At 43.7% G+C, this 17,665-nt stretch overlaps 1 protein-coding gene across 1 annotated transcript; it reads right to left on the minus strand.

Moving 5' to 3' along the window:
- Positions 1 to 1,340: 1,340 nt before the first annotated feature.
- Positions 1,341 to 17,464, minus strand: LOC146773095 (chymotrypsin-like protease CTRL-1). The gene is made up of 7 exons (XM_085636849.1): positions 17,312 to 17,464; positions 13,797 to 13,900; positions 11,188 to 11,267; positions 10,431 to 10,509; positions 6,435 to 6,615; positions 5,427 to 5,560; positions 1,341 to 1,727 (listed from the first exon to the last, which is right to left on the minus strand). Exons 1-7 carry the CDS (start codon positions 17,361 to 17,363, stop codon positions 1,566 to 1,568), a joined length of 792 nt encoding a protein of 263 aa, XP_085492975.1. The 5' UTR covers positions 17,364 to 17,464; the 3' UTR covers positions 1,341 to 1,565.
- Positions 17,465 to 17,665: the final 201 nt, after the last annotated feature.

The following is a 17,665-nucleotide window of genomic DNA, read 5'->3' on the forward strand; positions in this document are numbered from 1 at the left end:
CTGCCATTAAGGACCTTCACCAGCCCATTTTTCTGCCACACTGCTCGACTTTAGGGGCAACACCTTTTTTTTGGGTTCCGGTGTGACTTGATTACTTCATAATTCTGTATTTTCATTAATTAAGCTTTTTTGTATTATGTCCTCGAGGTTTGTGGTTGGAAGTATTGTTGAGTGGTTGCATTTCTGGATCCAGGAGATATTTCTAATCAAGGAGCTCCCGCAGGACTAAACTTTCTGATTCTGGACAAATGTATTTTTCTGTATGTGCTTCCAATGTTTTAGTTGTCAAAAGAGGAGTGCTTAAAACAAGTAAGACATCGTTATTGCATTATATGCAGAATAATGTAATGTTTCCATTGAGAGGTAAATCCATAGGGAGGTACATAAAGAAAAAGGCATAATGCAACTCATGGAATGAATGGAGTGAAGTTCCAGCCCTCAATGTATACTCTTGTTAGGGCTCTAAATTTCTTGCATTCTGTGCTCTTTTTATATTTTCGCCTGTGATCCCTGTACAATCAGCATTTTTAGTCAAAGAGCCTTGCTCCGAAATCATATCCACTCTGTGACTTTACCTAAATTGTTCTATGGGTGAATAAAAGTAGCAAAAATGAACTTCACCCATTTTTATTGAAATTTCACCAACTTCACAAAGCATGTTAAAAATCCTGCAAAAGTAGGTTTTGTCAGGAAGAACACATTTGCCAACCCTGCTTTTTGCAAAAGAATTTTCTAAAAAAATCTTATCCCATGACAATTCTCCTATAAATATTTTCCAACAAACTGCACACGCAGATGAAGTTGTACGAGGCTGACTAAATTTGAAATGTTGTCTAAACTTTGCTGGCAGAATTAAAATTCTGCACACTCCTACTGTATTCCCAAAATTACTTTCTGGTAAGAAACGCCACATACAGTTCTGAGATGTGTCAAACAATTCCTCTCACTAGTGAGTAGAATAAAATGAAGCCTCTCTCACTCATTCATTGATGTGTTGGCAGCCATCATTCTGATGTCACTGACCTCACTGAATGGAAGGCTCTCGTTGATTCCCGCTTCACTGGCCTCATGCATTCCAAAATACAGCTCACTCAATTTCACATCATTTGCTCCAGTCAGTGCAATGAAGACTTAAGTGCCAATCCTTCTCATATCATCTGACTCGCCCACTCAGCTGGGGACTCGCTCACTTTAAGATATTAGTTGTACTCGCTAGTATGACGCTACGCTTCTACAAGCGACTACTTGCATACATACATTTAATTTAGGTGCTTAAATGGCTTTGAGACTCCTGCACAATGTTTTTTTTAAATCAGAAATGATAGATGCATGCAACATGCAAAGTTTTTCCAACAATTAGAATTTATTTGGCGTTTTTCCAGACTGTACAGTAAATAAAAGGATTTGGTGAATCTTGCTTGTGGAAAAAAAAAACTGAAGAACTGCTTGAGATGACACTGATTGTTGCAACTCTGCCTGCTTGTGAAAGCACTGGGTTGCTAGAGATTCCACGCCATGCCTTGACTTGTGATCCTCTAGTTATTTCATGTCTCACACTTGTTTCTTTAGTTGGAGGCAACAACTCTGTCGATCCAGCTACGCAGGTAGGTCACGCGGGCGTACATGGCAGGTGCCCTCACATTGCAGTTTTGCGTTCCCCAGGAGACGATGCCAATGAGGTTCCAAGCTGATCCCTTCTGGCACACCAAGGGGCCACCGGAGTCACCCTGCAACAGGAAACAACATGTCAGCCATTTTGAAATTGACTCTTTCGAAATATGACGAGAGAAGAGCAGATACTCCTGGACTGTAGTCCACCAGAACATCAACCACAGCATACCGTGGGGCCAAAATATCATGGCAAAAATACTGTTGACCAAAATATCTTCAAAATAGCTTTATACAGATAAGCATACATTTATTATACTCAACTTCACATATATGTACCTTGACGATATATATGTCATCAAGCCGTTTAGAAGAGGAGCTAAAGATAGTAAATCTATACATATCCAAGCACATTTATTTTCTCAATATTTGGCTCCTCGATATTTAGACTTTCATATCTTCACCCTCAATTTTTTTGTCCTCGATATTCTATCATACAACCCTTGTAGACAATTTGTGATCATGCGGTATGTTTGCATGAAGTCTAGGTAGGAATTGTTATCCGTGTGAGTTTCACCCAAATTGAAAACCCAAAGTCTCTCCAGTAAAGAATGGAATCATGACTACTACGTATGTTTGTTTACAAACTCTTTCTACAGGGACTCAGAGGGATACATTGAGTGCAGGAAATCACCATCACGTGTTACAAACGCCGCTGATGTGCTTGGAGGTTTCTCAGCGATCATCTGGCCATGAGGGCTTTCAGTCAGTCCGCCATGGTTTACATGGCGGTTCTGCAAGAAAGTGATGCCTGCTGGAGTGCGACAGATATCAATGCTAAATTGTACAGCAGGTCTGATGTCATTGGCATCAGCATCATGGCCACCAAATAGTCTTCTCCACTGTGACGCAGCAGTGGCTCTGCCATCAGAGACGCCATCTTCTCCCGCACTCTAAATGAGGTAGGGGAACCCAGAGGTTGGCATACATGATTTCCACTGCTTTTGCAGATTTATTAATGCCCATCTCTCAATAAACTTCTTAGCCTTTCAAAATTGAACTGTTACTTTTAAGGACTTTGAGACTGCACAGAGGTGCCATTAAAAGTACCTACTTTAAAGCAAAGTTTTAACAGGAATCATACATAGTTGTGCATATAACTGGCACTCGTTGCAGAAAATGTCTAATTCTTAAAAGTAGAAAAAGCCCAACTCACTTTAATGCAGTACTTGCACCACACCTTAGAATGTCACTGAAAACAAAGGCTCAGAAAACTCTGTTACTATGCAGTGTAAAATTTAAGGACCTTATTTAAAGTTTGGCGGATAGGATACTTCGTCACAAACGTGGTGGATGTCCATTTTAAAAGTGCATTATATCCTATGGCACTTACAATACGGCACACAGGATCTCCATTACATTAGGTGGTATACTCCATTTACCAAACTCTAAATAAGGCCCTAAGGTTTGCTCTCTAAAAAAGGCACGAATGAGTTGATAATTTCAGTGTATAGCTGAGAAAATTTTTAGAAATGGAAAAACTTTATGCTATGCCTGCTGTGTTAGGACATGTGGAGGATCCTAATGGCAAATACAGGCCCTTCCGAGAGGCTGCCTATAGCTTAGTTAACTCTGGCTCACTTCCTTCATGACATCACCGGTTGCTCTTACTGCTGTGGCTTCCTGTGGGTGTGACTAGGAACCCAGCAGCACGTGCACCTCCTGTGCGTCCTGCCAGGCCTGGAGCGCAGCTCCACCTCTACTCGGCCACCGATTAAAATGATTTCATTTACTCTGCCATATTTCACCTCACTTCTGTTGCCAATTGTGCGATAATACTTCAAGATCCCATGAGTAGTGCTGGATTAAACCCTGTAGAGGCCTATAGGCAGTCGAAATTTTGGGACCCCCCCCCCTTTGCAAATTATCTCTGAAAACCCAATGCACTGGATTGTTTTATAAAATGACAGCTGCCAGAAGATGAGCTTTCAAGAGACAAACTGTTATGTGAATCTGATGTCTCTGGTTTATGCACTTTAAGTTGGTAATGGGTACATTGCATTAATACAGTATTTTCTCTATAGAGTCTGTAATGTAAAGTTTTCATTTCTTTGAGTTGATTCATTTTTGTCTATCTTTTGGAAACAATTTTTAAGAAAGCTTGATTATCATTTTCTTTCAAGATCTAATTAATACTATTTTGATCCGTTGTCGCGGGGACCCTAAAAGTAGTGGGGCCCATAGGCCGGTGCCTACTTTGCCTATTTGGTAATCCGGAACTGCCCATGAGCTCAGAGAACGAAAAAGGTCCTAAATTGCACAACTTATGCTTCCTCTCAAACACCACCAACCCTGACTCGAGAGGTTTTTTGAACACGCTGACTGACATATTCCACTTTTGACAAAGTGAACTCATTTACCGTTCTCCCTATTTCAGTCTGCTCAATTATACTTCGCGTTCACTGAATACTGTTCTCTTTCTCTTCTAAACCTCTTTTGTTCCTTCTTTTCTGAAATCGCAATCTGCAAACTCATTCATGGATGATCCGATTTGAGCCTTCTGCAGGACAGAGAGGTCTGACAAGCTCTTAAGGGGAAAAGTAAGAGGTTGGACAGGCCAGGCCTCACTGCAAACATTATCATACTGTCTTTAGAGGTAACTTGGGGTTTTGGGACCAATGTGGGGAGATTACCCTTGTTTATTTTCTCTAGCAAATGAGATGCTGGGTTTGATGTTTAAGGCTGGTTTGTTTATAATTAATAGCAACAGTGTATATATCCCTAACAACACGGGTTACCAGCCGCTGCATTTGTGGGATGAATTACATTTTCTCCAGGGCTTTCAGCTCACAGTTGAAGGACTCATCTTGCCTACTAACATTGAGGTTATGATGGGTTCATCAAAGATAGCTCCAGAGTTCTGTGTTAACCCTGGGGAGAAGTGTAGAGTTAAACCGAGAGAGGACAGGGGACTTTTTTTTATATTTGGCTCTCTTTTGGTAAAACTTTTTGGCCCCACAGTTTCATCTCAGTTTTCATTCAGGTTCGCATTGGTGATATGTTGTGATCTCAGAGAAGCTTTTCTTAAGGCAAAACTATGGAATATGTTTGAGGGCCTTTAGAGACTTGGAGTTGAAAGACTTTTTGAAACTGGATTGCTGTTGATGTGAGACTGTACAGGAGAGGTTAGTGTGAGTGCCTTCATTCTATGGGAGAGTCACTTATTTTCAATTACTTTGATATTTTTTAATTGTGAGAAGTCACCCTGTACCAAGCTGTTGAGCATCAGTCACAACAACTACAGAGGATGAATTTGCTAGTGAAATTACAACTCTCGAACATCTATTAGGAGCATTAGATGGCTGAGCAGCTCTCGCCATGAAACAGTGCGTGTCTCCGAATGTTCTCCCTAATATCCATGCAGTGCAGTCTTGTGGCCTTGACCTGTCCTGATGGCCACTGGATTTCGCCTTTATTGAAATTGGGAGTAGGCACGCTGTAGGAGGATGATAGTTGAATATACCAGTCTCTTCCTTATTGTCAGCGTGCCGAATGCATGAGGGCGCGTCTTCTCAGACCAGCATGTCCATGGGAATACTTGAAGTCCTTCACGGGGGTGAAATGACAGTGCGATTGAGAGCACATTTTAGCAAATGTCATGTAAGGCAATAGTGTATATTCCTGTGAGTAGTTGAGGCATGTAATGGTGTGAGCCTACATCAGAACCCCTGGGGCTCCATTGCACTCACCAAGAGTGCATTCATCAATGTGCACGAGATAGGATACCATGCAACAATCGCATGGGAAATCTGCTGTACCTGGCAGGAGGAGACCCCTGAGGCCCCAGCGCAGATCATGGCGTCGGTGATCTGGTTGCCCCAGTATTGCTTGCACTGAGCTACAGTGACCAGGGGGAGTGCCACTTGCTGTAGCCGGGATGGACTTGCGTTGCCTGTAAAGAAAACAAGAAATTATCGATAAACGTTGAGTACTTTTGTAGTTTGTAAAAAAGAACATAAGGTTGCAAGGGGAATGGTCCCAGAGAGACAGCAAGACACACTCAGAAGATGTGTTTTCTGTTTCAGTACACCTGTCTACAGGAGCAGTGCTTTTAAAAGTGTTCCAAGCATTTGATTGGTCATTGCGGCGGAAATCCTACCCCACGCTGTCTTCAGGCTGCTGTCATAGTATGCTGTGAAGCGGCTGGTTTTACACTTGAAAGACGCCGGCTTCTGAACACTAGATTTGCGCCTGTGGTGAGGGCCACAGCAAGACAGTGGATAGTTCACTTTTGAAGCCCTAGAGAAGAAAGATGGCGGCTATCTGCAAGGCACGCTCTATCTCATTAGTAGAGTGCTTGGGATGGAGAAGAAGTTCATATCATACCAGATGTAAACATGTGTTAAGTGCCAGTACACAAGTCAAATATGTGCATTATGGGTAAATCACTAGTAACCTGTTAGCAGCTGTGTTTGGCTCAGTGTCTCACTGAAGATCTAAAGGTTCTGATAGAATATCACAGGGGAAGAACATATACTAAAGCGTCTATCTCTCAGATGAAGCATATGGATCCTAGCTTACGAGCCATCCCAGAAGACAGACTCTCTGGGACATAGTGTTATATTTTCCCTTCTATGAAATGAATGCTACTGCCAAAGGATGACGTCCAACCGATGCAGAAGGTGTTGACAGAGGTCCTCTTGTACTGTCTCTAATGTCACCAAGGTAGGCAGACAAAGAGCTTCTGTGAATCGCAGCTGCAGAAACGCCGTCCATGTGAAAACTTACCACAGTCTCTTTATACTGATATGACAGTAAACACTTACTAGTGCCACTTGTACGCCCCCAGCCGGTGGTGACACACTTGATGCCCTGTGGGAGAGTATCACTGGATGCTGCTAGACACACCGGTGAGACACGGGAATTCAGCGTGGCCGGAGAGGAGAGCTTCAGCAGGGTGATGTCATTGCTCATGGTTCTGGGGTTCCAGTTGGGGTGAGTGACAGTCTGGTAGAGGGAGGAAGCAAGGGGTTGTAGTTAGTCAGGGTTATAACATGGCGTATCACTCTGACCTCGATCATATGAGTATACGAGCGTATGTCCTCTGCCGTAACCCTAAGGAACTTAGTCAGAAGTAACTGTGAGGCAAAGGTGTGTCTCATGCTCTTGAGGGCTCCATTCTGGCTACCTTATCAGAAACCATTGATTATACTTAATTGTAACAAGTACTATGCTGCAATTGACTTAAATGCAAACAAAGAAAAATGGTAAAGCCCAATTTCCTAACCAGAGGCAAGAAAAACATAACAGAACAGTGGCTCACTGAAGACTTATTTATCACAAGGACACTTACTCAATTGTAGGGATTGAAATCCATCCTAATGAAGCAAATTAAATCAGTTGTAGGCAGACAAAAGTGAAATAATGAAATTGCAAATAAACCCAAAACAAAGATGTAATTAATGCAATTAATTTTCATACAGATAGATCTAAATACCTGAATCAGAAGTAAAGTGCTCAGACAGTGATCACACACTACAGAAGTGGTACAGAGTGACAAGTGATTATTGAAAGAAAGAGACCAATGACTCATGGCTCCAGTAGGAATATGTCAGGGCTGGGTCAACAGTCAGTATAATGTCTGTAGTCAACGGCCTTTCGATGTCAAGGTTACTAAGAGGTCATCATTCAGATAGGGCGGAGATGGGGGGTGGCAAGGGGGGGATATTAGTCTAGCAGAAAATAAGGACCAACATTAATTGGTGTGGATGTCAATGAGATACTGACGGCGAGTAAATCAAGCATTGGCATAGCCAATAGGTCTCGCCTTTGGGACCTTATAAGTGTTTAGCCATGCAACAGTTGCATAACTAAATACTTATAAGGTCCCAAAAGAAGACCTATTGGCTATGCAAAGCGGCCGCGAAAATGAAAGTAATCGTGGTAAAGTGCGGTGCGCGCGCCCGCGCACATGCACTGTAGCTCTAGGCTGGCCTGGTAGCACTTTTTGGAGCCCTCTCAATAAGTCTCGCCAGACCAGCGCACGCGCTGGGTCAGGCAAGACCTAAAAACGGTATCGTAAGTCCTGGATTCTTACTGAGTAAACAGACAGGTTCTGGAGTGGGAGATCATTAGGAGGAGGAGTCAAGGGGGCGGGAGGTCTTAGAAAGCCCCGGTGATGCAGTCAGTGTGTTGTTCAAGGGTGGGGACCACTGATCAGTAATGGGTTCAGTTGGAAAATCCAGACCACAACTACCCGCGAGTGGTAGGTGGAGAAGATCCCAGTGTGGGTCTGAAGATGAGCATCTGAGTGGCGAGTGACAACCGAACAGCGCACCCTCATCAGATTGGATCAAGATCCCCCAATGACTTCAAGACTGAACATCCCTGAAACATAACAGCGACTGACGCTCTATTTCCTGACAGCACCCTTGCTGCTGGATTGATGAGAGAAAGGGTCCTTCTGGTGAAACACTCTTTTTGATTTGTCAATGAGAAAGAGGACACAGCTAAAGAGGTGTTTTGTTCCTAGCAAGATGGGTGCTTCATGTCAAGTCTAATCAGGTCATCAAAATCATCACATGCGGTCTGCCGGCCCAACAGGTCGCCGCCCCCAAATCCCATGCCACCCCGGGTGGGATCCCCCACTTTTCCCCCGTGGCTATGCCACTGACTGCAACCCTACCTATGATTTTGCCGCCTTCTTTTAGTTTCACAGATGCCAAATACCTTTTCCATTCCTAGACCTACGTCTTTCGAATGGCAAAGGTCAGAACACAACCCGCAGAAGAACCCTGCACACCAGGAAATGCGCGGCAACTTCACGGAAACTGCATTTCGAAACTTTGACAGCATCACTGGTGAACTTTAGCGCAGTACTGCACATGTTTATTTCACGTGGCCTCATATTTCTACAAAAACGTGTCGCAACCAGGAAACCTCCTCCCTCGACCAGCTAATAGTTGGCCAAAAGAGGGTGTTAGTTGCTCAGAAACAATCCGGAGAACATCCTTACAGTGGATGCCCCCCTCTCCTAAATACTTTACGTCTAGAAGACAGCCCTACCACAGGATATGGGCCCTCTGTTACTACCCGAAGAAAAGAATGTGTACAGTAACACTACTGAGGATAAGCACCCAAGATGCAAGCACCAGGAGGCAAAGTACACCCATGTTCGCTTTGTGACTCCACATCTAAGCACTATGGTAGACCACTTCTGATGCATCTCCAACTGCAGCTCATCCCTGAGAGGCCAGTCTTGTGCACTTTGACTCGAATGATGTGCTTGACTTACCTCCTAGCAAACAAAAGGCCCTTCTCTCTTCAGTGAGTGTGCTGTGGAAATATGTGGTGAATGAGGCAAAAAAGGCTTTGCGTTTGTTAGGACTGAGGTTTAGATTCTAATTTTTTTTTTTTTTGCGTAAAATGGATCATTTTTATGCTTTAGATTACTTTAGACGCCAGTCCTTTAGTTTAAATGTTCCATTTAAAGGACCGAATCAATTAAACATAATATTTACTTAAGTCCCAGCTTAATTGATGTGAAAAAGAAGCTTTAAAGATCTATCTTCAGGGATTCAGCTTGTCGAATAGTTGGTGACGCGACTACCTATTGTTTTAACAATAGCAACAATCATTGTTAAGATCCACTCACTACATTTTGACTACTGTAGAAATCATTTATCTTCTGCATACGTTTAGCTACTGACTTTGTTGTTGGGTTATATTGTTATTGTGTATTGTTATTTTAAAGCTGTGGCTAACTTTAGCTTCTACATTAACTTGGCCAGCCGATTTTGTTTTATTTACTGATGTGTTGGATTGTAAATGATTTTGAGCTATAAAACAAAAGTATACCATACATTGCTTCTATTGCGACAGGCAGGGACCCACATTTGAAGCACAGAGGGGCGGGAAGTATGGGTAAAACAACATTTGGGGGTTGTCTACATAGCAGTGGGACTTCTAAAAAAAAAGTATAAATCAAAACCTAAATGAGCGGTTAATAAATGATTACGGTATAGTATAAAGAGAAAAGAGCACATTGCCCAGGAGGGAGCCACGAGAAACTCAAAAGGGCACAGGAGGCGGTGCCCACATAGAATCCTTCGAAGGAGCCTGAGTATGTGCAGAGAGACAGGTAAGTGTTCAATCAGTCTCAGGCAGATCTAGTGGTGCTTACAAATGAAGAGAGCCTTACCAGTGGGTTGTGAAACAACCTCCCTTTCTGCTGATACTATCTCTCCATTGGCACCCCAACCTATCTTTGGTTGCCCCTGTGGCCATGCCACATGGGTCACTTACTTTGAGGTCATCCAGTAGGGGGACTCAAAGATGCACAACCATAAGGAAAGTTTGCACTACAGCTGCCCACATGGAAACAAGGCTGTGGCAAAAGGAATCATGGTAAACCCTTTCACTATCTAAAATGCTAAAAGAGCCATTCTCAGTGATTGTCTTCTATATCCCTTTATTGCATCTTTACTGCCACTTGTGGTCCTCTTCATGTCATTGTGTTTCCACTTATGAACCCCACAGGTGATGGATGAGAAGTTACCATCCAGGTATTCCCTGTTGCTTTCGGCGAGATTGTGCTCACTTTCTGAAGACACAACCATCACGTCTGGATGTTCGTAGGCCCTTCATGCTCCTGAAGCGCTTGCATAAGAAAATGTAAATGGACCAGAACATCTTTTATGGTGCATGTTCAGAACCTGCCATGTGCTCCCAGGTCTATACCTCTTCATGTGGCTTCAACGCTACCTGCTCCAGGCTCGACGCTGTAACTCATGTACTCTGAACGCAAAGGTACTTTGACTTACCAAAGCGATGGACTTGACTTGAATCTGCTCGGCATTTGAGGAACGGTCATGTTCACCAAGGACGACCCGATGGTTGCGACTGTCAACAAGAAAGCAAAATGTAGTATCAACGTACATCATCAGCCTCCCAAACCTCTCCCTATTCCGCTCTCCGCTACAGTTAGTTAAAGGTCAAACTAGGGACACAGTGACATTTTAAAGGGAAAGCCGAGCTACTGTCCCAGTGATGAGTGCTCCCCTCCAGACATTATCTTCTTTTGGTGGCCACCACATCATATGTTTGCACTGGTCTTCTTGAGCACCGGCTAAAGGCCGAAGGTTACTAGAACCATACATCTCCGTCTTTTTTGTGGAAGTTATAATTTAGAAGCGCCTATAACTATCCCTCAGTACATTACTGTTTCTATTCTTTTGAATTGTATTTATTTAAGATAATGGGAGCCCCAATAACCAGTGGCTGTTAATCACACCAGGATATCTGTTCAAGAAGGTAAGCAGTTGAGGCTGCAGCCAGATTATTTTAATGATTTTATATATTGTGTGACTTCGAGTATATTACTTAATATCCACATTTCTCTATTATTTCTGGAAAGGTTTGCTATGATAGCTTTAGGTGCATTAAAAATAGCATCATCCCTTCATGCAAATAACTGGAATACGGTATGAGAGATAACAGGGGGCCATAGCCATCTTATTTACATTGTTTCACATAAATGCCCCGCCCCATAATCCTACTGTCTCTTCAGTAGGCACTTACTTCACATTGCAGTGAGCGGCTGTGACGACCCAAGTCTGGCTGATGAGGGATGCACCACAGAAATGGAAACCACTGCCATCCTGGGGGGCGTTCAAGAGAAAGGAAGTGCATAAGTAGGCTCAGACGTGTATCACTGAAGACATACAACATGAAAGGGCACCACAGCGGGATCAGCAGTGAGGGTGGTATCCCTCAAGGGGCTTTGAGTGATATTAAAGATAGCACAAGATTAATTATTGATGTCTGTGATGCAACTAGGAACACCCCGGGGAACAATCAACTTCCTTCTCCCAACTTCTTCATCCGCAAGCGTTCTCTTTCACCCTCAGCTCCCAAACTTTTTCTAATGCTTTTCTCACTCACTTGAGAGCTATTCTCTACCAGCCAACCAGATCATCATTCGACTTCAACCCTTGGCTTCAGGCCACTGATATTCACCTCTTAGAGAGCAGGCATATTTACTCATCCCATCCTGTCTACCACCTTATCGCTTCCCCAATCCACATCCAGAAACCCATATGAAATCCTACTGCTCTCCAAGAAAGCCTACCCAGACATCCTCTAGCCTACACATGATATATTTCCACTATTTCATGATCACAAGGAGAAATTTGTGCTGCGACAACAAATGATGGACGGAATACTGAATGAATCAAACATTCACCCCCAGTCAAGACTGACAGCTGCGCAGTTCTTACCACACGCAGAAGTTGTGCGAGAGGGTTGATAGAGCTGGAAATGTTTCCAAATGTGCCTCGGATAAGCAAGCTTTAGTGAATAATGATTTTGGTTAATGATTACACCCAGTTACAAATGTATGTGGAACTCCAAACCAGTGCAGATGCTCAGATGTGTTTGTTGGAAGATGGTATAACAGAAGCACGGAGAAGGGCGTGCCCAGATGTGGCACTAGTATCTCGAGATATGAGGCTCATTAGGGTACAAGTGAGCACCCGGCTTTGTAGGGACATTACACCAGTAACCTACATGGAATGGACCCAACCATCTTGCATTGTTGCTACGGTTCGCGAAACCCAAGTGGAGCTTTCTTCCTCTGAGAAGCATGGGATACCTCGGGTATTTTGACAGCAGTTGACTGCCTGCATAATGATAATTGCAGGCAATGCCAACTTTTGCTCGTTGTAGATATGCTTGTTGGGTCTCTTACCCAGAGTAGAATGAGTTACATATTGTAAGCACATGCCCTCACTTGTAAACACAGCAATGTTTCTGGTAAAAGAAGAAGAGTTTTAAGCTTTAAAGCTAAGAATGGCAAGCTTTTATCAAAAGGTAGCAGGTGGAAAAGATATGTCTGTGGTGCAATGGGCCTTTAAGATTTGCTTAACGAGCCAGTGGGAACCTTAAAAAACCTGGGTTCAGGTGCTAAGATAGTAGTAGGTGGTGTTATTGCCTTTTAGAGATAATCACCACCACAAACCTCCAACCTCCACGACACTACAGACCATGCCAAAGGAGTAGAATTCACTTACAGCACCTCTACTTTCCAGCCCTCAAAGTAGTTGTGATCTAACCATAAACCAATTTTTAAATGACATAAAAAAATTGAATGCTTGAAAACATCAAACTGCAAGAGACGTTGAACTCAACAACACCCTCTTGTTAGATTGGTTTTCCACCCTCCATCTCCTTAAGAACATTTCTAAGAATGTTCCCTCAGACTTATGACTCTACCAGCCCTGACAATCATATCTGTTTACTGCTTACCAAGGACAGCACTGACCTACTAGCCACACTAGTGGCTGCACTTAGAAGTTCCTAACTCACATCCAGGTGTGTCCCAAAAACCTTCTAGGTATCAGTTCTTACTCCTTTCTTAGTGAAATCGAAATCACATTAAAATAAGCCCAGATGGCAAATATCATTCTATTTTAGGCTTCCCAGGGCATCCAAAGTACTTTAAAAGTCAGTCCTGTCCCAGCATTGACACTTCATAGACCCCTGACACAAGTAACTCTCTTGTGAGTCAGTTTAAGACATGGCTGTGGGATTAAGAAACCTTTCTTCACCATCTAGGTTGGAATCTAGGCCTCAGCAGGAAGGATCTATCGGTGATCCTCCTCCTGCCAATGTTGTGTCAGTATGCTCCTGGAATGCTTCGTGTCAGCATCGGTTTCACTGGTGCTCATGGGCATGATTCTATTCGATCATCTTCATCGAATGTCAAAGGTGCCATTGGAATTCGTTGCAGAATGCCTGCCTGGAACTTGACTACTTGTGGACCGTGCACTGGTTCCAGGTTAAGGAAAGGATTACATGTAAGGTATAGTTTTTCATCTGGCATGCCCTCCTCTTCCACTCCAAGTTCAAATATCTTCACAACACACCTACATCAAACTGTTCAACCAGCCACTGCTCGGTGGCGGGTTCATACCTAGATTGGTGGCCTAGGAGAACAAACCATTGGTGATCCCAGAAACATAACCCTGCAAACAGCGAACCCTAACTTCCAGGAGCCAAGCAAGACCCACGGCATTCAGAAAGGCGACGCCTCACGTGCTAGGACACACCAGAGCCTTATTGGTACCGCCCAGAATGTATCAATACAGGCGATGGGCCGAGACTCACAGAGGGCAGTAAGTGTGCATTACCTGGAGGGACACCTGCCAGGGCCAGGAGCCGGGCACCGCGGTCTCACCATTCACTATTCTGTTGTAGTTGCTCACTTTTGGCGGGATGGCGGGAACTCCACAGCCTGCAAACAAGAAGAACCTTCTTAATGTAGCTATGAACAGGGGTGACATGCGTGTTTTTTTAAGATACTGAAAGATGGAATAAGAGACTCAAAGGGAAAAACATTTGCACACACATGAAGATATTCCCCCACTCTACGTACAATTATACATGCAGAAATGCCTCCACATGGAAACAAGCATTGGCATAGCCAATAGGTCTCGCCTTTGGGGCCTTATAAGTGTTTAGCCATGCAACAGTTGCATAACTAAATACTTATAAGGTCCCAAAAGTGAGACCTATTGGCTATGCAAAGCGGCCGCGAAAGTGAAAGTGATCGCGATCACGATCAAACATCAATACGGCCGCGAAAGTGAAAGTAATCGCGGTAAAGCGCGGCCCGCGCGCCCGCGCACATGCACTGTAGCTATAGGCTGGCCTGGTAGCACTTTTTGGAGCCCTCTCAATAAGTCTCGCCAGCCCAGCGCATGCGCTGGGTCAGGCGAGACCTAAAAAGACTCCTCCGTTATTAGGTCTCGCCTGACCCAGCGCATGCGCTGGTCTGGCGAGACATATTGAGAGGGCTCCAAAAAGTGCTACCAGGCCAGCCTATAGCTACAGTGCATGTGCGCGGGCGCGCGCCCCGCGCTTTACCGCGAGTACTTTCACTTTCGCGGCCGCACGGCCGCTTTGATGTTTGATCGTGATCGCGATCGCGGTCACTATCACTTTCGCGGCCGCACGGCTGCTTTGCATAGCCAATAGATCTCACTTTTGGGACCTTATAAGTATTTAGTTATGCAACTGTTGCATGGTTAAACACTTATAAGGTCCCAAAGGCGAGACCTAACAGAGGGTTTCAGATGTACTCTCTGGAAACACCTTTTTGAATTCCCCCAAAAATTCGAAAACCGGCCTCCATGCAAGGTCGTAGTCCTGCAGATGCAGCGTCCCAACATTTTTAAAGATTGGAGCCCTTCAAATTGTACCCATTCAAGTTCCCTTCTGTCGCTTTGTCCGGAGAATACCATCAAATGTTCACCTGTCCGCTGGACTTGCTCTGAGGGATATGTTAGAATTTGACCGGCCTTTTTTCAGATTTTGCCCGATTTCTGTAGATAACAGCGTTCTACAGTATGTTATTTTCTAAAGGACTTTTATTAAACAGAGAACAATTATTGTATAACTTTTTAAATGAATAATCCGACCTTCAAATTATTTTGCAGCTTTTAAACTAATAATGCAATTCTGTCTAAACGTCTAAAGGTTTAAGAACGTTTAATTAAAAACACCTGGACCTTTTCAAGAAGTTGTATTAATAATTCCATACTTTCAAAACTCATAAATAATGATTTAATCAACAGCTAAATGTTTTCACTTTTGTTTTAGAGACATAACTTTTGCAACGTTTTATGTGAAATATAGTTTTCACATATTTTATTACTAATCCAAATTTTTACCACTCCTTAATATTTTTAAACAAATAATACTAGCTGCTCGATTACATAGATTGCATCAATTAGGGAGCAATTTAGCTCCAATTATACTGGATTACATTGATCGCCCAGTGCCAGTGCAATTTGGAACAGCGACTGTTACAAAATGCACTTTTTGCAGCGGTTATTCAGTGCAAATGTAATTGTTACATTTTTAGGCGATGTGAAGTATTAATAATAATTCAAACTTGTTTATACCTCCAAACTGCCATAATACATGCAATCAATCACGTGGTACTCATGACTAGCTGTTATGAATGTGTGACTACCCTTAAGCTAGGTCTGGTGGCTTAGTTGACTAATGCGTCCACTGTAGGGGGCCTGTGTTTGATCTCATGGTCACAGGTTCAAATTGCCGGGGGGCCACTCAGCCTTTCATCCTTCTGAGGTCGCTAAAATGAATGCCATTGAGTTGGGTAACAATAAACATCTTTTATCCAGTGCCAAGATACCTTTCTGGGCGAGCATGCACTTTACATATACACCTTATGTGATTTGTGCTGCCCAGGTTTTTAGTGCCCCCAATAGCTGTGGCATACATGCCAACAGATCCCATTCAGCTGTGAGACTCCTGATTTTGAAAGCTAAAAATGGCTTCATTTTAGCCGTCTGCCGCCTGAAAGTGCCTCTGCTTCAACAAGCCTGAAAGTGCCTCTGCTTCAACATGCCAATGGGGAAAATACATTCTCCCCAGTTTTATTTCAAAATCTCCCACTTTACAGCTGAAAAATGTTGGCATGCATGCTTTAGTGCCTGTGATCGATTTCACTATGGAAGCTTTGAAATCGATTCCTTCTGGTCAATGCACATATATTATACCGGCCCTAGGCAATGCCCAGATACTTCAAGCAATGCTTGCTCTGTCCTCTGCACACATGGCTGGCAAAGGGGACATGTAATAGAGATTCTGTAAAGGAAACTGCTCCCCTTCTCAAGTTCATGCCCTGGAGCTGACTTGCACTTTTATCTCCACCATATGCCCTGAATACCGACTGTCCCCTGTTATTCCCATTAGCTCTGCTTTGCGTTTGAACTTCCTAGCTTTTTGCCCTTTAGCTATGTTCAGAATACTGTCCCCTATTTCTGCCACACGCATGGCATTCTGAATGCTGCCCCTCTCCCCCTAAGTGCACCTTAGAGTGACTATCCGGGAGTCAGTATAATCAGTGCAGCTCATTACTTCTGCCCATGTCTTCAGCAATCAATACTCCAGCTGGTCTCTGTCCCCTTTCTTCTGTACCCCCCATGCAAGCTCTGTACTTTGTTATGGACCAAGATGAATTCCTCCCTCTAAAACCCTCATTACGAGTGGCCTATGGAGGATGTGATAGTGATCAATGATACAATGTGGGTACAGACTTATCAAGTGCGTCAATAAAATCCTATCATCAATTCTGCCCTTCAAAATGCAGCATAACATGTGGATTGTAGTCCTCTACTTACCAAAACCCACATGCAGCAGTATTTACCCGGCATTTCCCCCCAGTAAAAGTCGACAGGCTTCACCTGAAGAAATTTACCCGGGGAAAATTTAAGGGGATCTGGTAATTACCACAAAATTTGGGATTCCAATCTCTGTGCAAACTGTATCTTGCACAGGAAATGGAAAATAACTTTGTTACTTGTAATGATGGCCTAGTCACTGTCTTGACCCCAGTATTCTTCAGCTGTGCGGATTATTTTTAGGAGCTTTCCCTGTTCCACAGCCAGAATCACATAGATTCCCAGGTTGTCTCTACACTGTTGCTAGTGTGGGTGCGTCAACCTTGTATCAATGGGGCGCTAGATCAGAAACGGTGGAAACTGTGTAAACATTCTCCTTGAAGGTCAGAGGCAGCAGGGATATTGGAATGGAGAAGATGACAAACCCCAGAACACAAGTGCAAGGACACACTGAACCCACCCATCTCCGTCCACCCACCAGAAGCAAAACCTACCATATGTGCTGCCAAGCAGGGCCAAGCCGAAGAGAACCAAAGAAGCAGCCATGCTTACTCCTCAAAAGGCAAACTGGTAGCTGTTCTCCTCAAGCCGCCCCTTTTTATAGAGCTCAATTCTGCCGCCTTTCTCCATTATCTCCACTGCACTAACAAGGCCATTGGTTACAAACTTTATTTTCCACTGGCCTTGAACAGAAATGTCCCAAATTTAGACATTGATTTGAAGAAATGTGTTTCAGCTCTGTTTTTTTCCCACTGGTTCATTTCTGTGGAGACGTTCAATGGCCGTGAGCAGAAATAGGCAATGCGTAGCTCAAGCAGTCAGTCGCTGTGGTCACACGTGCAGCTCAC

Source organism: Triturus cristatus, chromosome 12 (assembly GCF_964204655.1).
Source record: "Triturus cristatus chromosome 12, aTriCri1.1, whole genome shotgun sequence".
Classification (NCBI taxonomy): domain Eukaryota; kingdom Metazoa; phylum Chordata; class Amphibia; order Caudata; family Salamandridae; genus Triturus; species Triturus cristatus.

Excerpts from the sequence above, each read along its gene's own strand:
- LOC146773095 (XM_085636849.1), bottom strand. The coding sequence starts at position 17,363 with ATGGCTGCTTCTTTGGTTCTCTTCGGCTTGGCCCTGCTTGGCAGCACA. Across the intron at positions 11,268-13,796 it reads CCTGGCAGGTGTCCCTCCAG|GATGGCAGTGGTTTCCATTT; the intron begins GTAATGCACACT and ends AACGCCCCCCAG. Across the intron at positions 6,616-10,430 it reads AAGTCAAGTCCATCGCTTTG|ACTGTCACTCACCCCAACTG; the intron begins GTAAGTCAAAGT and ends TCCCTCTACCAG.